Raw genomic sequence first — 22393 nt, 5'->3', positions numbered from 1 at the left:
CCCCAAAGCGCTTGTGATCTGAATGGTAGGCGCCTAGAACCCTCCAGAATGCAGGGGCAGAATGCTCAGTGGACACGTGTGCTCTTCCCCCGCTGTAGGAAGCTTTAAGACACACCCATGCAAGATACTAGCCGTTGGTCCTCCAGCTTGGGCTACGCTTTGCTGGGCGCGCCACTCAGGTGTTCATTGCTTGTGCGTTTTGTCTTCCAGGTGACTCTGAGGAGGAAGACATGGGGTTCCTGGAGGTCACTGTCTCGGACATGAAACACCCGCCTCCTGAGCTTGGCCCCATGCCGGATGGATTAAGCCCTCAACAGGTCTGTGGTAGGGGGAAGGCGCTGAGTACATGGGACTTGACCTCCCCTGGTTGACTGACTGCCCCCGGTAGGATGGTGGTGATGTAGAGAGCTGTCCCTTTGATCCAGAGCTGGTCTGCCCGTGGAAGCCTCTTTGCAAAGTTGCTTTTATTTCAAAGGGTCCGAATGGGGCTTGTTTTGTGCTGTTTTGCTTTTTGCTTTTGCTTTTTTGAATCTTTGATTGAAGCCTTTATCAAAAACGTCATTTAAATGGTTAAATATCGAGGGGGCGGAGTAATTATTGGCCAAAGAGCATCTTTTTCATGAAAACAAAAGATTTCGACTGCCCGATTGTTATGGGAAAAATTAGATTGCCTAAAAAAAGGCCACTTTCGGACAAAACGTTTGGAAAATTTCAGCTAGCTCTATTAGATGTAATGTTTGGAACCCAGAGATTGATCCCTACCAGGTTTCAGCGAAAGCGAAAGCTCCTTGACATTAACAAATATCCGTTTCTGTTCTGTAGGCGTTAAACAATCCCCAGAGGCTTGCCATGTGCGAGCTTCCCCTGCTGGTCACAAATCTGTGGTCACAAGTGAGGTTGAACCATCCAGTAGCTTAACTTGTGACGCATCCCATTGCTTGAGGCTTATCTGAAATTACCTGATCTTCTGGCAAGAACCCCAGCCAGCATGGCTCCTTCCGGTGCTTCCCGTTAAAATAAAATAAATGACGATAGACCTATCTCCTAGAACTGGAAGGGACCCTGAAAGGTCATCGAGTCCAGCCCCCGGCCTTCACTAGCAGGACCAAGTACTGATTTTGCCCCAGATCCCTAAGTGGCCCCCTCAAGGATTGAACTCACAACCCTGGGCCAATGCTCAAACCACTGAGCTATCCCTTCCCCCTGTTATCTGCTGTAGCTCTCTCCAAGGGTTGGCGGGATCTTCTGGGGAGGAGAGGAGGGCTGTTTACCTCCGCTTGGTCCTCTCCAGCACAGCAGAACCCAGTGGTACTTGGTTACCTGTCTCCATGATTTGTGGCCCACTGGAGATTGTGGGAAGTCCATCTTGGTGCATGTGAGGTTCTCACAACCTGCAGGGGGCGCTCTGAGGGTGCCTGGGGGTTGGAAGCACCAGAACATCGCTCCATCTTAGAGCATTAAGTGTAGTAAACCCAAGGGGAGGGATGCTGGGCTCTGCTGTGCTTGGGAGCTGGAGGAACAAGTTTTTATCTAGTGAGGGGCCCAAGAGGATCAACGGCTGTAGACACACAAGTACATGTGGAGCCTTTACCAGACTTCTTCAAACTTGCCAATACGCTGGAGTTCAGCTGGCCTCATTCCCCCCTGTGTGTTTTTTGTAGCTGTATGTTGAGGAACTAAATTGCCTCACCACTGTCCAATCTGCCCAAAAAAGATGAATCTGCAAAATAGCTCTACATCGCTCTACTGGGTACTAGCACCCGGCAGCATTGTGAGTCAGCAAAATAGCTCTGCTTCTGTGAGTGGATCTACAGCCTGACACCTTGTCGCTTTTTCTTCCCCCAGCCCCTTCCCTTTTTCTCTTTCCTCCCACCGATGTCTGTGAAGATGTACATGTTCTGTGATGTGGTGCTAAGGGAGGGAGGGTGTGTGTGTGTGTGTGTGTGTGTGTGTGTGTGTGTGCACACCCGTATGCTGATGGAGGGGCTCTGCACCCGTTTCTGACCGTAACCCTGGTGTGGGTGTTGCAGGTGGTGCGACGTCACATCCTGGGCTCCATCGTGCAGAGTGAGAGGAGCTACGTGGACTCGTTAAAGCGGATTCTCCAGGTGACGCCAATCTTAAGCCCACCTGAGTCACACAGACTACAGACATCTGTGAATGGGAGGGGCAGGGAGGATGGGATAGATGGGAACAACTCCCCATCCCCCTTAGAAATCTTAATAGGGAAGGAAGGGGGCGGGAGAGAACCTCAGGGAGACTGATCTCTAGGCAGAGGTGAAAGTGAGCTGGTACGGTGTACGGGCAATAGCCGGTACGCCATGCCGGACCGGCCCAGCTTCCCCAGGCTGGCGATTTAAAGGGCCTGGGGCTCCCTGCAGCTCACTGAAAATTCAGGGGCACCATAAAATTAATCACACATCCGATTAGACAATGCAGCGAATGTGCCATGGATCGTTTGATTCCCCCTCCCCCCCCCCCCCTGCACCCAGGGAACTCTGTGGTGTTTTCTGTTTAAAAAAACTGATCCGAAGTTGCCACAAAGCGGGGACCCTGCTGCTGAGTTTAGGTCAAGGCAGCCGTGGCGCATGGAAGGCTTTGGCCAAGAGGCACAAACTCGTTAACGTTTGCAAAGCACAGCGAGGGCTGTGAACGGCAGGGGCCGTGAGAACACGAAGGAGGAGCAGCAATGGGGAACAATGTGGGAAAACTGCTGGAGTGAGCCGGGGGAGGGAGAGGGTTTTAAAAATCATCAAACCGGTTCAGTATGGTAGGGCTGATGGGTTCCAACCGGGAGCAGGGTCTCCTAGTGCAAAGTGCTGGATGGACCTGGGGTAAGAGATGGTCCCTGCTCGGAAGAGCTTACAGGCTAATAGACAAGCCATCAAAGAACACGAGTGAGGGATCAGCAAAATCCCTGTTTCACAGCTGGGGAGCTGAGACGTGACCATTAAGGCTGGGAAGGTCACAGGGGGACACCCAATTCATTTGGGCTCCTCTGACGGGCGCGATCCGGGGCGGCGATGGTGGGAAAGTCTGTTTTAAACCCTCTCCTGTGGCTTACAGGATTACAGGCACCCCCTGATGGAGATGGAGCCCAAGGCCCTCAGCGTCAGGAAGTGCCAGGTGGTTTTCTTCCGCCTCAAGGAGATCCTGCACTGCCACTCCATGTTCCAGATCGCCTTGTTCTCCCGTGTGGCCGAGTGGGACGCCACGGAGAAAATTGGGGACCTCTTCGTGGCCTCAGTAAGAGACGCCCTTCTGGAGTGAGGTGGCGGGGTTCCCTCCCCCGCGCACGTCCTCTTCCCATCCCCAGCATGCCAAAGCCGCCTCCAGGCAATGACGTAGGATATAAAATGCACAAGAAGCCTCTGTCAATACCCTTCTATCTGGACCTTCCCAGCATCCCCTATTCCATCCCGGGCCCCCACTCCGCTCTACGGAGCTTCCCCACCCACCGCTGCCAGCTCTAGTCCACTGGGAACCTGGGTTATTGCAATAGGCACCGTGTAGAGGAGACCATGTCAGCGCGAAGGCCATGGGCAGGTTTTAAGAGCAGCCGCCAATGAGGGGGAAGCCTGGGAGAGCACCATTTGATTTTTGCTGGTTCGCTTGATCAAATGGGGCCAGCTCACGGGAAAGGCTTGGCGTCTTCAGGCAGGTTCCAAGCTTCGCTATCCTAGGCCCACCTGGGCCAATGTATCGTGTATAGAACTGCATTGTGCGCCCTGGTTACTGCAGGATAGCGAGTTAGATGGCTGCAGCCCCACTGTAAATACAGGGGTCCTTCTAACCTCCACAGCAGCTCACGCGGCACGGGGTGCTCACCTTGTTTACGGGGGGCTGGATTGTGGGCGAACGCGTCGGGGTCCCGTGGTTCTGGCTCCTTGGAGCAGCTGCCGGAGACGAGTTAAGCTCAGTTTAGCTTGTCGTACGAATTCCGGCGTCTCCGACGGGGCAGTCCCGGGGACGACCTCGCTCAGAGCTCTGCAGACTTTGAAGTGTTGATGCCGAGTACAAGCCCAAATCTTGGCGGAGAACTTGAACCCGCAGTCTTCTGGCCTAGATGCGAGTGTTAGCAGCTGACCCCCATGAATTTGTCCATTGCAAGGAAGTGGGAACGCCCCGTACCACCATCCCATCTGTGGGGTTTGGCAGACCCAGCGCCCCTCTTATTCTGTGTTTGATGGCGGTAACCTCCTTGCAGGTTGAAATGAAAGCTCTGGGTTGCAGGATGGACTTTCCGAATGCAGATGCCTCGGGAGGGGGAGGAGACAGGTTTGCAAGCTGTGAGCCGCTGGCGTCTGCAGTGAGCTGTCGAAGTCATGTGCTGCTGGCTTCGCTTCAGCTCTAGGTGCTAAGTAAGGAGATGCTGGATCTGACTCTCCCCTCTCTCTCCTGTCTGTCTGGTTATTTGTGCATGCGCCAAGTTTTCCAAGTCGATGGTGCTGGATGTGTACAGCGATTACGTGAACAACTTCACCAACGCCATGTCTGTGATCAAGAAGGCCTGTCTCACCAAGCCCGTGTTCTTGGAGTTCCTCAAGGTCAGTGGAAGAGTCAGGAAAGGCTGCACCTGTCACCATCTGGCAGTTGGCCTGCATGGGGCTCTGCTTGCGACAGGGCTGTCGTAAGGGTCCATGTTCCCAGGAACAAGCAGAGGCTGCAGATGGAGAGAAGATGCATTTCAAACGACTCGGTGAATCACTTAGCAAAGGTCACCGGTACCCAGGACTTTACTGCTCCGGGAAGCCACCGGCCAGGTAGAAAGGATTTTCCCGCTCCGCATCCTGTCTGCACTGTCTGATGCCTCTCTATACAAAGGGTTGGGTTTCCAGAACCATGTGGTGGTCTTCACCTGCACAGTATCCATTCTGCTTGTCCCGGTGGCTGTTCTTCTCAGATGAGGCTGTGGTTGCACCGAATGATGCTGGCTTCTAGCCCCTATCCGCTGGCCCCGTACCTTACCCCTGCAGAATACCCACGTCTTCCTTTCTCACTGGGCTTGGATTCCCACCCCAGAACGAAGCTGGGGGCACCATCAGTTGAGTGCCACCCGCCTGATCTCTAAGTTCAGGACCGATGCCAACGTGGTGCACAGTCACTGACCGTCCCTTCAAACCCTGCCATATTGGCACCCTACCCATCTCTTAACGCTGGCATCCTTCCCTTGCCAGGCATGTGCCACGAAGACCATTATCTGCTAACGTTGCAGTTGAGTGAAGTTAGGCAGAGAGTAGCTAGCCAGAGCAACGGTTTTGCTGCCAATGAAAACCACTGCAGGAACCCAGGGTCCTGAGTGAAGCCGGGCTCAGAGCAGTGGCGGGAGAGGATGGGTTAGTTATTCCAGCTCTGTAGTATCTCTCGCTGATCTAACCTCAGACAAGAGGGTGCGGTGGGTGAGGGAGGGAGGAATGACAATGGAATGAGCGAGGGCTGGAGCGGAGGAGTAAAAAGCGAAGAATCCCACCCAGATCCATGGCTTGGGGAGGTGCGTGGGGTGGGTGGGTGAGGGGGGAGAGAACAAACGGTGAGGGGTTTCTGCTCTGAGCGATCCTGGTTGAAGTGCAAGTGGTAGAGGGCTGTTCTTGTCTCGACAGAAGCGGCAGATGACAAGCCCTGACCGGGTCACGCTCTACGGGCTGATGGTGAAGCCCATCCAAAGATTTCCTCAGTTCATTCTGCTGCTTCAGGTATTTTAAACTGGAGTCTGCGCTCTTACTGGGGGATGTGGGGGCAAGGGATGGAGCCACCGGGCAGGGAAGTGGCCGGATCTCAGGGCTGGCAGGATGGGGACAGTCATTCTGGTGTCTCTGAGTCAGCCCCTCAGCTGGCGTAATTCCACAGGAGTCAGCGAAGTGATGTGGGTTTACATCCGCTGAGTCCCTTGACGTGCTAGAAATTCCACCTGAAACCCACTCCCAGGGTCAGGAGTGGCAGAAGCTCCGTAAAAGTGTGGGGGGGCCACCGGCGCCCAAACCATGGCCCCATCCCCCGTGCCGCCTCTTTACCCCGAGGCCCCGCCCCCTGCTCGCTCCTCTCTGCCCCCAAGGCCCCCCCCTCGCCCTTACGTCTGTTAAAAAGTGATGAGGCCTGACCCCCCCCTCCTTTTCCAGCGCCCCTACCCAGGGTTTAGCCAAGGCTGGCCACTCTCAGTGTCTGGATGTGTATAGAAGAGCTCTGTGACGGGTTCCCCCACGATGCCACTTACAACTGAGGTACCACCGAGCCCGCCCGACCCACCAGCCTGGGCTCCTTTCACACTGTGGTGCTGTGATAAGTTGCCAAACTCTCCAGGCTCTGTCACCAGCGCACACACACAGGTGGGACACACCCAGCTGCAGTTTCACATACATGCAGAGGTCAGCTCTGCATGGGAAGGCTCAGCTAAGGCACCCCCCAGTTGCTAAGGCACCCCCCAGTTGCTAAGGCCCCCCGCCCCCCCGGAGTGTAAACCCCAATTTATACCGTCTTGCGCTGCACAGGGAACTGTACAGCGCAAGCTCATGAATTTTGCCCCCTCCCTCCATGTGGAGGAAGATATGTAACAGCTTTCTGCCCCAAGTATGATTTCCACCCTGGTTTTAGACCAAACAAAACCAAGTTTATTAACTACAAAACCGCAAACTGAGCTTAACATACTAGACAGGTAGGATATGAAGTAGCAAATTCTTACCCTGAGTGATACAGGCTGGCAGATTCTTAAGGCACAAACTGCCTTGGCTTTCCCAGGTTTTCATACGCCGGCTAAAAAATCCCTCTAGCCTGGGACCATCACTTCCCCCAGCTCAGTCCTTGTTCCTCAGGTGTTTCCAGGTGTGTTGTTGTGGGGAGAGTGAGGTACTATCATGATGTCATTTCCCTCTTTTATATCTTCTTCCCACTTGCTGGAAAGCTCTTTTGCTGCGACCTGGGTCAAACAGTTCCCATGGTGTAGGGATATCTCTGAGAGGTTTCTATTGCACACTGTTCTGGGGTAATCCTTGTGCTTGTGTGCATTTCCTCAATTCGCCATTAACATTGTTTGGTCTTTTTACTGTTGTACCTGAAAGGCTGCTTGAGTGGTTTTTTCAACCTCCCACATAGCGAAACTTCATAACTTCACATATGCCGATAGCACATACAATCCAATGAGGTATTACTGTCTAGCAGAATTAGAATGACCCCTCACAAGGCGCACTTTGTACAAACATATCCTAACTACACGACAGTGGTGAATATTGGGGTGCCAGTGTCACAAGCTCCCACTCAGCAGAGGTTCTGCCATCGGGGCCCCTGAGCTCAGCACGGCGGGAGAACGAAACAAAATCAACGCCTCTTCCTCTCACTTCTTCGTGCCTGGGGAGCATGAAGCCGCCAGGCGAGGTGAGCGTCTTGGGGCTGCACATTGTGCCTTGGGGGAAGAGTCCGTGGTGCGTTGATCACGCTGGCGGCCGCAGAAAGTGTCCCTACGTGTACGCAGGTGGGTGGCTGCTGCTCCCCAAGTCTCTGCGCAGACCAGGACTGTCTAAAATCCAATTGTTTTCAGGAGTGCTGCTTGGGGGCGAAAATCTGAAAATCTGAGTGCGGTGCCATCAGGGGCTCCTCCGGCCCACAGCTTGGCCTGCCTGGGATCTCCCTCCCTGCTGACTTGCTTTTCCTCCCTCCCTCCCTCTTTCACCCCAGGATATGCTGAAGAACACCCCGAAAGGCCACCCGGACAGGCTGTCGCTCCAGCTCGCCCTCACCGAGCTGGAGACGCTGGCGGAGAAACTCAATGAGCAGAAGCGAGTGGCCGACCAGATGGCTGAGATCCAGCAGCTGACCAGGAGCGTCAGTGACCGCAGCAGCCTTAACAAGGTGGGGGCTTGAGTTCCTGAGCGACGGGCAGGGCTCAGCGTCCCTGGTCGGGAAATTCCCCTTCCCCGCTCTGCCCACTAGATGACAGTGTGCGTACGTGAATAGCTTCGGAACCCCTATTGCAGAGGATGGCTGGACAGGGTGGTTCTCTCCTCTCCCCAAATGTTTGTTCGAATCCATTTCTGGCTGAGCACAAAACTCTCCCTAGTTTAGGAAGCGACCTGCTCGGGCTCTCGCCAGGTGTGCGCCGCTACTTGCTAACAGCATCTTCGCTGGTGCCGGGCAGGAAGGTACTGGTCCGGGGAGGTCAGACTAGATGGTCCCTGTGAATCTGCTTTGCCCATTCGGTTGGGGTAAGGGAGAGGGAAAGCCTGGACTGAATATCTGAGGCCCCCAGAGCAGATTCTGCCTACGACCATGGTGTGGAGAAGACCATCTACTAGGTTGGGTTGTGGCTGACGTGCCCCTTGGTCAGAAGAATTCCCAGTTTCTTTCTCTGGTGGTCCATGGTGCTGTCCTCCGGCTTACAGTGCTAGGATCAAAACATCTTCCTTCCTGGATCCTCCTCCTCCCTTCACCCAACATCCTTCCCACGGTCGCCTGCTGAAGTCGCTCGCTGTTTGTGTTTCACCCCCATACACCTGCCCCCTGCGAGGGAACCGTTAGTGCCACACTGCACCCCTTTGTCCTCTGTTCTCATGGCCCCGCTTGCTGGCTTTCACGCTACCCTTGGCAAGTTGGACGTGGCTTTGTCCTTTATCTGCTCAGCTCCGTGTCTCAGGGCTGGCAAGGTAGCCAGGATGATGGTCTGACCAGCCTGTGGCATCTAGCCTTGAGTGTTGGCTCTTGAACAGATCTCTGGAGCCTGGATGGTGTTGTCTGAGCGGGACCCATACTCGAATCCCTCCGATTTGACCGCGTTCTCCAGCTCCGGAGCTGAACTCTGCAGCTCGGGTTCATCTGTTTAAAATCCATCTCAAACTTCCTTGGCTGGCTGGCATCTGCCTGGCTGTCTGCAAGGGGGCTTCTGCCAGGAAGCCTGGGCGCAGTGACCAGGCAGTCTGCCTGGGCACGCTCCCTGCCAACGGAAGGGATGGAGGTTGTGTCTTATTCCAAGTGAAAGCTCCGATTTGAGAGCACCTCGAACGCATCAAGACCTGGGGATGGGTCGTCCGTGGCTTCTGATAAACTCTCCCTTTTCAGGCTGCTGTTATCAGCTCGCCCAGACAGTCCAGCCCAACCAGGGCCTGGGTTCGCAGCTCCTTAGCCAGCTGTGTGAGCACTTGGGCTGCTCCAGTACCCATCCTTGCCATTTCAAGTGCTGCTGGGCATTGAATGGGAGACCGGGGCAGTGCACTGGTGCCGGCACCGAGGTTCATCTGAGCCAGCTAAGTGCAGTGACAGCCCAGCTAGGCTGGGCAGCAGTTCAGAGTGCAACGCGGGGGGACATTTGGGCTTAGTATGGGTGGGAAGAGAGTGAGGCGAGGGAGTCCGCTGTGTCCCCCAGCTAAGCACGCCCCTCCTCCCCCATAGATTGGACTCTACATGTTGGGGTGGGAGGCAGGTGGAAGACCTCATGGAGAGGGCAGGTTGCCAGCACGTAGCTCATCTCCTGGGCCATGGGGGTGCCACAGGGAATGCCCCATCTCCTTGGCCGACCTGTGAGTTTCCCCAGCCCGGCAGGCTCCTGTCAGGTGGGGCTTACAAAAGATGGGTCAAAGCACCAGGGCAAAAAAACAGGGATGTTACCCTGCTAACTACCTGGCTGGTAACAGCGCTCTTCTGCCTACTCTAGCAGGGCACAGGCCAGTCCGTGCTGAGGTGACTGCCGATGGCTGCCGCAGCTCAGAGGCCGCGTGGGGCAGCCCGCATGGATTGCTGGTCTCCTGTCTCTCAGATGGGCTCTCGGCCAGGCTAACTGGCATCCAGACGCTGCGTTATTTCTAAGTCTCTGGTTAACATGAAATTGAAGAGCATTGGGTGGAAATCCCCCTGCCCTCGGTGTTTACTCCTTGAGAGGAGAGAGACTGAAAGTCAGTCAGCGAGATTTCGAAATAGCCAGGGCCAGGCATTTGCAGAACATCGTGTGACTGGGCAGCGCTGGGGCTGAGCGGTGGCACAATCCGCTCTGCAGAGGAAATGAAAGCAAAGGGACTCGTCCTGCAAAGCGGGGGACTTTCGGGCTCTGAGACTTGCTGCTGCGGGTTTTAAAACGTAGCGTAGATGGACCCTCAGTCAACTGTCCACCTTTCCCCCCCGCAGCTGGGCTCAGAGACTCCGGGACCAAGGAACAAAGTTCTGAAGTGGCCCCTGAGCCCGGATCTGCTGGGTTGTAGCTCAGTGTGCTGTTGTTGTTGTGCTGTGGAGTCCTATTGGATACGTCTCTGTACTGGAGCAAATAGTTACCGTAATGAATCCGTTAGGGCTGCTGTCTCTGCTTTGTGTACCGGACCCGCTCAGAACTGCACGGCAGAACTCCGATCCTCCTGCTCTGAAAGCCCAGGCCCCTTGAGCTAAAGGAGAAACCCCAATAGCTGTTAGCAATATAGGGCTTATGACACAGAGCTGAGCAGTTCTGATTCCATTCAGCAGGGGGCAGTGGTGCGCATGCACATGATTAGCTAGGTTGTTCCCCTATCTTCTGCTTTTCTAATAAAGGACCTCCTTGCTCTTTTTTCCTCTGCAGCTGCTGAATTCGGGGCAGCACCAGCTGCTGCTCTGCGAGACCCTGACGGAGACGGTTTACGGGGACCGTGGCCAGCTGATCAAATCGAAGGAGCGCAAGGTGTTCCTGCTGAACGACATGCTGGTGTGCGCCAACATCAACTTCAAGTACGTTGGCAGCGTTCATTTCCTCCGGGAGCCCGTCACAAACGTCCTCGCAGCCCTGGAGGAATCCGCGGGGATGTAGTATCAAGGTTCCACGCAAGGAAATCCAACTAAAAAAACGCAGGCCGACCTTTATAAAGTGCCGCCTCTGTTGTGTCTCCAGGAAAGCCACTGGCATCTCTGCTGGGATTTGGTATTTTTCTTTGCAGTCGTTCTGGCAACCGTGGGTCAAATGGGTCCCTGGTGTAATCCCATTGGCTTCGACAGTTATACCAGTGATAAATTATGGGCCATTTGACTTTAAAATATGCTTTTGATTGCACTTTCCCAGCATTGGCGAGTTACCCGAGAGCTGCTGCGGAAAAGCTCCGTTATGTGGCTATAAACATGTAGGTGTTAGAACCAGTGAAGGTGGCTCAGTAAATTGCCAGTTAACTGCAACAAACTGGGATAACCTACAGCCCTGCACTGTCTTGCCATGCAAGCTTGTCTAGCCTGGATCCCCGTGTAGCCTCTTCCTGCAGAGTGCTGCCCTGGGCCCCCGACAATCCTAATTTGCCTCCTAATATTTTACCCATCGTTGTTACAGCCTCTGGGTCGAGCTCCTTGGGTTAAGAGAATGTGGTGACTGAAGCCCGATGGTGCATAATAATCGACTGGAGTAAAGATTTAAGGCTAAAACTTTTCAGTGTGGGTGTTTGAAGTTAGGCACTTAAAGAAGGCATTGGTCCGCCCTGCTCAGCCTCTGTTTTTGGGCCCCACAAAGAAGTTAATGTATTAGAGCCGGGGTGGCCAACCTGAGCCTGAGAAGAAGCCAGAATTTACCAATGTACATTGCCAAAGAGCCACAGGAATACGTCAGCAGCTCCCCCGCTCTAGCGCTTCCTGCCCACTGGCTGCCCCCGTCGATCAGCGCCTCCCCCTCCCTCCACGCACCTCCCGATCAGCTGTTTCGTGGCATGCAGGAGGCTCTGCAGGGGAGGGAGAGGAGCGAGGGCACGGCAGGGGATGGGGTGGGAAGGTGTGGAGTGGGGGCAGGGTCTGTGGCAGAGCCAGGGGTTGAGCAGTGAGCACCCCCGGCACATTGGAAAGTTGGTGCCCGTACAAGGAGCCGCGTCTTAACTTTTGAAGAGTCGCATGTGACTCCGGAGCCCCGGGTTGGCCACCCCTGTCTTAGAGAGAGACCAGAGGAGAGCAACGAAAAGGTTTAGAGAACATGACGTGGGAGGCAAGGTTAAAAGAATTGGACCTGTTTAGCCTTGAGAAAAGAAGCCTGAAGGGGAAACATGATAACAACCCTTTACTGCTGTCAACAGAACAGTGACCAATTGTTCTCCTTGTCCACTGAGGGTAGCACAAGACGTCATCGGCTTATTTTATTTTATTTTTTTTGCAGCAAGGGAGATTCAGGTTCGCTACTGGGAAAGTCCTTTGCAACTCTAAGGAGAGTTAAGCACTGGAACAGGTTACCTAGGGAGGCTGTGGGATCCCCATCACTGGAGGTTTTTAAGAACAGGTTGGGCAAACCCCTGTCCGGGATGGTCTAGATTTACTTGGTCCTGCCTCAGTGCATGGGGAAGGACTAGGACTCCCAGCCCGAATCTTCAATCGTTCTATAAGTAGCCTGATTTCCAAAGGTGCTGAGTGCCCCTTTGCAGTTGCCTGAATGTGCATTTCCACACCTGAATCGGAACACTTGCCCTAAGGGATTTGCCTAAGAATTAAGATGGTGTCAGAGCCCGGATTTGAACTCGGGACTTCCTGCTTTCCAGAACTACTAGATCAGGTCTCTCTCTTCAGAGCAGAGGGTAGAAAATAGAAGCTGCAACATCCAGGGAAGGGAGAGAAGTGGAGGACTTGCATGCAATTGTGGTAGTGACCTTTGTTAATCTTCTCTCTTTCCAGGCCCGTGAGTACAAGGTAGGCTTAGCACGTGGTCTGGTCTTTTTGCCCCATGCGTTGGGGGTGCAGATTATGGTGGAAGGTATTAACATGCTGGTGCAGGGTGTGGAATGCAAGTTTCGAAGCAAGGGAGCTGGGATTGCAAATATTTCTGCTTTTTTCTGGTCTAGAGGTGTTCTCCTAGCATGACCTGGCTGTTCCCTCTTGGTGCCGCAGGGTTCGGGCTTGGCTGGGGATGGGGAAGTTGGTGGAGTGTAAGGATGATTTTTTTTAGGAAATAACAGACTCTTCCCCCTCTGCAGAGGCCAATTGGAAATCAGCAGCCTCGTCCCTTTGGGCCCCAAGTATGTCGTGAAATGGAACACTGCCCTCCCCCAGGTGCAGGTGGTAGAAGTTGGGCAGGAGAACAGCACATACGACAAAGAAAACGTGGTCATCCAGAACGCGGGAGCCAAAAAACACGCGTCGGCCAGCCAGTCGTCCAGTGAGTATCCGCTCGGCGGTGGGGGTGTAGCACACCAGCTTAGCGTACTTGGTCTTCCTCTAGTCGGTGGCTGCTTCGCAGAGGATAAGAGTCCACTACTGTTACCAGCCAATGGAGTTACTCCCACAGCTCCGGTGGCAGAGCCCTGTTTTTAATGCTCAAGGTTCAAGTGGGCGAGGTGGGAGGAGAAGACGAAAGGGATAGGAGGGGGAGCAAGGGGATCTATGGAGACTCAGGAACTGCTGGGACCTCCCCTTCCCAGCCAGGAGCTGACTGCACCACTATCTGATCCCTGGCCCAATCCTGGACCCCACAGTGGCTGCTCCAGCTCCTCCGGGTCCCATCCTCAGGTCAGCCCCCCAGGTGGGCTCCATCATTCATGGGGGCAGATTCCCAGCAATATTTCCATTGTGGGATTATGAGTGCGCACCACCTCCCGGATCCACCCCACCCCCAGGTTCACTCCAGTGGTGGCAGTGGGTGATGAGGGCTTTGCTATACAAGCTGGGTCAATCTGGGAATTTTACTGGGATGTGCCGTTGAGTTGGGCCATGGTGATGTGGTAGAGCATGGTGCCTTCTTCAGATCGCTGACCCCAAAGGAGGGGTTCCCCAGCCCTTCCCTCCCCACCGCATGGATCCCCGCACCCCTGGTGGCAGCACCCCATCAATGCTCGGCTGCTCTCTTCAGTGACCGAACTCAGCAGCGTCCGCTCTAGCCGGCGCCTCCTGCGTGACGGAAGGGGAAGAATCGCGTCTTTCCTGAGCCCAGAGACCTGGTCCCTGCCTCGGTGTTTGTTAGACTCAGAGGTTGCCTGAGCCGGTGACTCCTCGGTCACATGAGGGCTAGCACGGGAATGACTCGGTGCCTGTTGCTGGCCGGGCCTCTGCAGCGACGTTTTGCTGATGACTAACAAACGTTGCCTGTGCCTCTTGTTTTGGTTTGCCAGCTCGAGGGGACTTCCTCTGTGGGCAGTATTGAAACTGAAGATGTAGAAACTTCCGCAAGCAATAAACACGTGTTGGGAGTTGCTTGTATGGGACCAGAAACCAGAGCCCTTTGCTGCTTGGGTTCCTGGACATGTCTCATTGTGTCCCTGCCCGTGGCTGTTCTTGACCCATCTCCGTTCTACCCTCTCCAGCCCCCTTGTGCCTGTTCTCTTACAGTCGGGACTATCAGGTGGAAATATTGTCTTTGAACTTGTTGTTTCGGGGCCAATTTTTTTATACCCCAAGGAGCCGCCTTTGTGCTGCCTCAATCGCCATTAGCTATTGGAACGACCGACCTTGAAACGTGGTGGAATCTCCATCGCGTGGGGTCTTTAAATCGAGACTCAGTGTCGTTCTGAAAGTTGTGCCCTAGGTCAACCATAATCTGAGCCCGATGCAGGGATTACCGTGGGAGACTCCGGCCTATGCTACGCAGGAGTCAGACGACTACTTCTTAGCGTATGCGCAGTGTGCCTCAGGTGGCACGTGACCGAAGTGTCCTCACCGAGTTTGGTCCACTGGTTGGATCTTTCGCTCCCCCGGCTTGGCCCGGGTACTGACTGGGAGTGTGGCATGAATGCCGATCCGTGTCCCACCCCAGAGTCAGGCTAGATCATCACCGTGATGGTTCCTTCTGGCTTTAAAATCTACGGGGTGTCTGAAGGCTGCCCCACACTTAGGACTGTGCTGCCCTATGAGGTTGGCTGCTAAGAAGACCCAGAGTGGTGATGGCAAAAGGGCTCCGTGGAATCCCCGCTCAGAGCATGAGTGAATTTTGGCACTTGGGAAAGCCGGGGCTGGGTAGCACTGTCACAGTCTGCTCCATGCGACCGTGCTAACGTACCCCAGTCCTGAATTCTAGCGCCCGCTGCTCTTCTGTTCCTGGACAGTCTGCCAGTTGTACGCCGGGTGAATGCAAACTTGCTTCCCCCTGGGACCCGAGTTGGGATTTGAAGCCAAGTCTTCCAAAGTGGAAGGTCAGCTGAGAAACCCACTAAGCCCCTCTCTGCCCGCTAATGCATTGCTTTCCTCCCAAGATAAGGTGTACCTGGGTCCTCCACGGCTCTTCCAGGAGCTCCAAGACTTGCAGAAGGATCTGGCTGTGGTGGAGCAGATAACCCTACTCATCAGCACCCTCCATGGCACCTACCAGGTAACGGCCAGGGAGTTCCCCTTCACAGTCAGTGTCAGCTCTGTTTCTCCAAGCGGATTCCTGCCAGCAGGTCTCTGGTCAGTTGGGAATGGGATTTGCTAAAGAAATGGAGCTATTTCCCCTGTGGTCAGCGAGCCAAAGCTGGTTTGTGACTTGGACATAACCAAGGCTGGGGGAAGCCACTGCAGTCTGGAAATCAGTGGTCTAAACGCCAAAGAACATAACCTTGGAGCAGGGCAGAAAATGGCACTGAATGAGGTTTTTGTCGCTATCTTGTTTCTAAAGCAGCTGTCTCTCCTCACTAGCCACAGTCCTACGTACCCCTCCCCAGCACCTATCCCCAACGTTGCTACGCTGGCTCTTTAGCTGGGGAGGCAGGCAGATCCTTGCTCTGTGGATGTCCTACGGTGGATGGCCATTGGCTTCCCCAGGAACCTCCAGACATACCAACTTCCCGATGGACTTGGTTCTCCACCCTTGGCAGCGTGGGTGCCCATGCTAGTCCAGGGCCCCGCTCTTTGCTGTTACTGGGTGGGCCTTTGGGTGCAATTTGATGGTAACTCCAGGACTCCTGCCTGGCCGTCTCTGCCACGCTCTGATACCTGCATCTCAGGGGTTTCCTTTTCTCTCTTGCTTCCAGAATCTGAACATGACCGTGGCCCAGGATTGGTGCCTGGCCCTGCAGAGGATGATGAGAGTGAAGGAGGAGGAGATCCACTCGGCCAACAAGTGCCGCCTCCGTCTCCTGCTTCCAGGGAAGACGGACAAGTAAGTCTGCTCTTAGATCCCATGGGCGGGACGTTTCCTGATGCATCCCTCTGAGCATGGAGGCAGAATCGGAGGGCAAAGCCCTCTTGGCCCGTTCTAGCCAATCTCCTGGTAGGCCCATGCAGAATTGTATGCTACAGCGTGTTCCAATGCTTTGATCAGGCCAGGCGTACGTGTCTCAGGTAACGGAAGCCTATGCCAGAGCGTAATAAGGTCTCACCTAGACCTAGTGCCCTGTACACATCTGTGGGCCAGGGCAGCTTGAATCTTGTCTTGTCCTAGCCTGGCTGGGCCGTACCAGAACAAGCAACTGGTTCAGTGCCGGTGCTTTGGAGGCAGGGGTTCACCCCCTCCCAGCCGCCAGTTAATTTGCGGTGGGGTGGAAGGAGGAACATCGGGGATTATGCCCTGACTTTGGGGAGACGCTAAGACGATTCGTGGTGGATCCAGAGCTGGTGGAAATCAGCAGACCGTGGTACTGCACTGCTTTACTCCAGCTGAGGATCTGGCCCAATATGCGTCTGCTGAATCTTGGCTCCTTTCTCCTCCCTCCCATCCTCTTGGATCTAGTCCACAGAGAAGGGCGGCTGGTTGAGGCCGTTGCAGCGATTATTGGGCCCCTCCTCCGTTCTCGCAGCTCCTTAGTCTAACAGCTCAGGCTCTACCAGGTCAGGGCATAACCTGTAAAGCATCTCCAGGCCCCGTGCTCTGCAGGGCATGGGGGTCATGGCCCAAGAACTAGCAGCTGCCTCAGTTGGTCAGTGCTGGCAACCGCCGGCTGTGACTCCTGGGAGAGCCACGGGCCACGTGTGGTGATGTACCACGTACGTGACTCCAGTAGCTGCAAAGACGAGTCCTATGAACGTAGTAACTGAAACCACAACAGGATGATCTCCCTGTCTCGATAATGGTGTATGTAAACTCCCGGCCTGCCCGCCGCATGGTCAGTGCATTTCCAGCCCTACCCTTTTATCTATGGCCCCTGTGTGCCCTTTTAAACAGCTACCGCCCATCTCTGCAGGGGTGGTTGCACTTCTGGGGCGGGTGAAGTGCCCTTTGGCACAGAAAGTAACTAGACAAGGGCTGGGGTGTACTAGGAACCTGGGTCCCTCAATGACGTTCAGTCAGACTCAGAATGGAGCTAAATTCTGGCCTCCGTCCTCCTCCTGCTGCAGGTCCGGCCGTCCCATCAGCTTCATGGTGGTCTTCATCACCCCAAACCCGCTCAGCAAGATCTCCTGGGTGAACCGCCTGCACTTGGCAAAGATAGGACTGCGTGAGTAACCCTGTTTGCATGGGCAGGGCATCCCTCTGAATGCCAATGAAGGGGCGGGACAGGGAGGGCCTGTCGATGTCTGTGTTCCCTTTGATAGGTCAGGAAAACTAAGCATCAAAGCTCCGTGCCCAGCACACGGCATTATGGGAACGTGCCAAGCACAGGTTGGAACTTGGGAGCGTTGAAGCCCAGCAGAGCTGCAAAGAGCTTGACTAGGAAAGGCCTTTAGCTCCTCAGTGTCGCCCAAGAGTCTCCAGAGCAGAATGTTGGATGTCCCGTATCCAAGTCAAAGAGGGATTTAGTGATGGGCCAAATCAGTCCTGTGTGTTGCTCCATTAAGATCAAGGGATCCGGCTCTCCACTGCCGTGCAACGCTCCCATGCTCATTTGCTCGTGGTTCACTCTCGCTTTGCGCTGGTGCAAATGTGTGCAACCTGCAGGGCACTGGAGAACCATGGTCAAGGTGGGCTTGGTTCATGAAGTCTGGCTTGGTTTGTACACATCAGATGCAGGGCTTGAAAGAGGTCTCTTATCGGGGTGACTTCCCATTGCCTTTGATGCCTTGGAAGCTTATTCCTTCATCGTTCTGACTGCGTCATCGGGGATTAATTAAAAGGCATCACTGTGATTTTTCTTGCCTGCAGATCTTTGGTTCTGCTGCACAGCAGGAAGTCTAATACCAGGGCTATTTCATCAGGGATGTTTGTTTTAATGGAAGCTGTGCGGTCTTTCATCATGGGCCCCCTCCCGCCCCCCTTTTGAATAGTGGTTAAGACCCAAGTGTTAGCAACTGTTGCAGTCCCTCTGCTGCAGGAGGCACTAGGCTGGCTGAGAGGTGGCAGTGATGGTGGAGAACCTCTTGGGGCGATTGCTGATTTCCCCCCGCTAGCAGTGTCAGCAAGGAGATGGATGTGATGGGCAGTTTTCTCTGACTCATAATAAGAATATAATATATGGAGATATACCTATCTCATAGAGCTGGAAGGGACCTTGAAAGGTCATCAAGTCCAGCCCCCTGCCTTCACTAGCAGGACCAAGTACTGATTTTTGCCCCAGATCCCTAAGTGGCCCCCTCAAGGATTGAACTCACAACCCTGGATTTAGCAGGCCAGTGCTCAAACCACTGAGCTATCCATCCCTCATGCCTCTGTACTTTTAAGAACCTGCTTTTATAAGCTTTTTCCCCCTGTTTTCCTGGGCATTGTGCAAGTGCCTACCAGAAACTGGAAAGCAGGTTTGGGTAGCCAGAAAACACCATAAAATTACAAATCTAGAATGCACAAAACTTCCATAGAGGAGCTGCTTAAATCAGGGTGCCAGGTCCGATTTCAGTGCGGGGGAGGCAGCTGGCAACAGCGGCCCCCGAGGATGCTTAGGCCCTGGAAGCTAAGGATAAAATGTAAAAAAATCAGTCTATTTTGGGAGCATTTGTGGTTTCATGTAGGTTTCCTACAACGAAATTACCAACACAGCACAAACAGGCAACTACTGATGGAGGGAAGGACCAGGATTCTTCAGGAAAACCTCTAACAAGTTCCCAATGTTAATTTCCATTTGGACAAACTGTTGAATGTTCTAGCTGGCTTTGGCAGCCTTTCTGGTGAAACTTACCAATGTGCAGAAGATGTACCGTCCTGGATAGTAGCCTGAAATACCCTCATCGTCAGAGTTTTATATACGCCAGCCTCTCATGAGACAGGCCAGTAGTTTCAGCAATTCGGTGAGGCCTTGTTTCAGGAAAGCACCTAAGCACATGTTCGACTTTCAGCATGTGTTTGAGATCTGTTGACCGTGCTAAGGTTAAAGTCTGTGCTTAAGTACCTGTCCCAAATAGGGATGCAGGGCGTTCCCAGTTGGAAGAGGGTCAAAGCAGGGGCCAGTGACTTTTCCTCTGCTCCCCAGGAGTTAGGAAAGACTAAAAAACCAACATTTTAAACTACATTCATACTGGGCCAATAGATTTTTTTTTCAAACTGAGGCTCGGGGGAAAATTATGTAACTGCCATTTAGAATTACAGCTCGTGAGTGGTGGTAGTCGGGGGAGAGGAGGGGAAGAGAGTTTGGGATCGAGATGGCTCCAAGATATCTGCCCTCTGGGTGTAGAGTGAAGGGGAAGGATATAAAACAAGAAGTATTTTTACCCAGGGGAAGGGCGTGTGTTTGAAGCACTAAATAGCATGAATGTCTTTCTCTGCTATCCAAGACAAGCAGTACAGAGAGAACAGACACACCAGGCGTTAAGTTGACAGAGTGCGCCGTTCTGTTTGGAAATGATGTCCATGGCTGACGCTAGCAGTGTAAAGGCTAAAATTAATTAGCAAGTCAGAAAAACACCACACCAATTCCCTTTATGCACCTCACTGTAATAATAATATATGGAGATATACCTATCTCATAGAACTGGGAGGGACCCTGAAAGGTCATCAAGTCCATCCCCCTGCCTTCACTAGCAGGACCAAGTACTGATTTTGCCCCAGCTCCCTAAGTGGCCCCCTCAAGGATTGAACTCACAACCCTGGGTTTAGCAGGCCAATGCTCAAACCACTGAGCTATCCCTCCCCCCAATACCTGGGGAACCATCCCTCTGTGTGCACAGCCCCCAGCACTATACCTCTCTGCCGGCTGGCACATACAGGCGCACCATCCCTGTGCATGCGCACAGCCCCACACCCCAGGGCACCATCCCTGTGCATGCGCACAACCCCAGGGCACCATCCCTCTGCATATACATGCCCCTTCCAAGTTCCCTGAGCACTATCTCTTCCCCTCCTCCAGTAACCCCTGGGGTATCATCCATCTGTACACCGACAGCCCCATGGCACCACCCTGAGCATGCGCACTCCCCCAACCCCAGCCCTCAGGGCATCATCCCTCTCCGCACGGACCTTGGGGCACCACCCCTCTGTCCATCTCCCCTGGGTTTGGTGGGCTCAGGGCATCAGCTGTCATATCCTGCAGTTCAGCGCTTGCATGTTAGCACGGTCAGCCCCGGCAGACAGGTTATGCAGAGGGGTCCCTGTCCCTGTCCCCCGACACGTTGCAAGATGCCTGACTCTGCCTGGCACGAGGGGCTCTTCTTGGGACGCCCCCTGCTCTGTTCTCCTGCCTGGTGTGAAGCGCAGAGAAGGGAGGGGGCACTACTGCCCACCCCTATTTAAATGGCACCCCTGGCTTAAGTGTAGCTAAACCAGAGTTCAAGTAACCAAACCCGCAGATGTCCCCTGAAGGCAGCACGTTCTGGGAGCTGGAACACACTCAGCGGTGTCATACGGCAGGCCTCAGTCTGGCCTCCTCCCTGGGTCTCAAACCAGAATTGGTGGGTGGAATTCTTGACTGCTTTGAGCTACTTAATTGGATTTACTTACCCCTGTATCCCCAGGGCACGTGGTGTGTGTGTGTGTGTGTGTGTGTGTGTGTATATGTATGTACGCGCGTGTGGGGAGAATGTCCATCCGGTCTCTGATCGGAGGTCTTAGGAGGGGGACAACTGTGGATCGCGACTCAGGGAGGTTGGCATATCTCCTCTATGGGGCAGCATTCCCTATGCTGTTTGGAGTGGAGGAGGGGAGTAGGAAGACTCTCTAGGCCTCTTCCGTGGCTGGCCTCTCCACGAAAGCGAGCCTGGCTGTGTTTGAGAGAGCCAGGAGGGAGGAACCCAACCCCTGGCACTCCAAGCAGCTAATGGTCAACGTTGAGCGTTCACTCTCTGCATGGAAGAAAACCAGCCGGGGGTTCAGATGAAATTACAGCTCTCAGGAGACCCTTGCAGTGTGCGTCATGGCTGGGTGCCTTCACCTGTCTTTCCCTGACACCTGCTCTGTCCCCCTTGCTCCTTTCTATAGCAAGGACCCCGTTTTACTCCTCTCTTTTGGGGGGGGGGGGGGGAGTCTCAGCCAGCCAGCCCCACCTGTTATTTTTCCATCCCTCTCAAAGGCTGAGTTGTAGCTCTGGACACCACCTTGTGGCCTGTGTTTACACAAACGAGATGATCACAGCGGTCGATGAAGCGGGTGGAACTGGGTCCTGTTGAAGACAGGAGATTGCTCTAGAAGATGGACCCCAGCCTGGTGCAATGTGGCAGATCCTGGGTTCCTAACTGAATCCAAGCCGAAGAAACGGAACTGACTGCAGGTTTCATCTTAGGTGCCTGCAGGCCACGTTTTGGGCTTCAGAGCCTTGAGCCAGTGGCATGGCTGCATCTGTTCCTTCCCAGGCTGCACCTGGGCTCTCCCATTGACCTTCAGGGCAAGACACGTTTGTGTGCAGCATTTGATTAAGGCTCTTTGTTTTGCATTTAATTTTCTTGTAATTAAAGCGCCTGGCAGCCGCAACCATCAGCGCCCTGGAAATCCGTGAAATAAATAACTCCAGCTCTTACTGCCTGGGGGCTTTCTTGAGTTGTGTTGGCTCTGAATGGTGAGGAAATGGGCCAGCACTTGGAGACTGCCTGGTTCTTATTGCCATGCTGCAGGATTCTGCCGTTTGTCCCTTCTCCAAGCTTCCTTGTTTGGACAACACGGCCTGGAACAGATCTGTGTGCGTGCAACCTTAATGCCTCCCGAGCCCATGGCTAATAGATACGGCTGGACTCTTGGACAGAGACTTCCTAGTGTGGCCCCCTTCCAGCCAACCTTGAGAATCCTGACTATGGGACGGTTGCCCAACCGGCCTTCTCCTGACGGAGTTGTATTTCTGTGTGGTGCCATCCTTGGAAAGGCCCTGGTGGGGTCTGTTCTGCAGATGACTTCATGCAAAGAAGAGGAGGATGAGGTAAAAACGGTGACGGGCTTTCCAAAGAGCTTTGGGTTGATTTCCAAGTGCTCGGCATCCGCCATCAAGACCAGATTTTTCACAGAGTGCTGCGCTTAGCAGCTGCCGTCACAACCAGTGCTGAGCGCCGATGAAAATCTGGACTCTTGTTTTGGTGCTTTTATGGAAGCAGAGTTCTTCTGAAAGTTCATGAACTTGGGGGACCAAGGATGGACGCTAGTGGCTTGGAACCGGGACATTTTTCAGAGGGCAGCAAAGGTGCCTTAGCTACTGTAGGTATGACGTACCCATGTGGATGGTGATCCCGTATCGAGATGCCTGAAGGCGGATAGCTTTAACCATGCCACAAGATTTTAACCAAGATGACGCGCTCTGCCTAAGGA

General features: G+C 54.0%; 1 protein-coding gene across 11 annotated transcripts in view; it reads left to right on the top strand.

The window, feature by feature from the left end:
- Positions 1 to 22393, top strand: part of ARHGEF10L (Rho guanine nucleotide exchange factor 10 like) — a 191940-nt gene that overhangs the window by 107964 nt on the left and 61583 nt on the right. For 8 of the 11 annotated variants that reach the window (XM_034753125.1, XM_034753128.1, XM_034753121.1 and 5 more), the window contains 12 exons: positions 211 to 317; positions 2031 to 2108; positions 3067 to 3246; positions 4431 to 4547; positions 5601 to 5693; positions 7666 to 7839; positions 10526 to 10671; positions 12574 to 12588; positions 12873 to 13054; positions 15081 to 15196; positions 15837 to 15964; positions 17140 to 17240. In XM_034753125.1, the coding sequence (XP_034609016.1) occupies positions 211 to 317; positions 2031 to 2108; positions 3067 to 3246; positions 4431 to 4547; positions 5601 to 5693; positions 7666 to 7839; positions 10526 to 10671; positions 12574 to 12588; positions 12873 to 13054; positions 15081 to 15196; positions 15837 to 15964; positions 17140 to 17240 (1437 nt within the window). The remainder of the gene's footprint in view (positions 1 to 210; positions 318 to 2030; positions 2109 to 3066; positions 3247 to 4430; positions 4548 to 5600; positions 5694 to 7665; positions 7840 to 10525; positions 10672 to 12573; positions 12589 to 12872; positions 13055 to 15080; positions 15197 to 15836; positions 15965 to 17139; positions 17241 to 22393) is intronic. The other 3 variants (XM_034753129.1, XM_034753127.1, XM_034753132.1) reach the window with 1 other exon arrangement.

The sequence above is a fragment of the Trachemys scripta genome, chromosome 19 (genome assembly GCF_013100865.1).
Source record: "Trachemys scripta elegans isolate TJP31775 chromosome 19, CAS_Tse_1.0, whole genome shotgun sequence".
NCBI classification, from domain to species: Eukaryota; Metazoa; Chordata; order Testudines; family Emydidae; genus Trachemys; species Trachemys scripta.
Note: the sequence above shows the minus strand (reverse complement) of the source record. Positions and strands in the feature narration are given on the sequence as shown.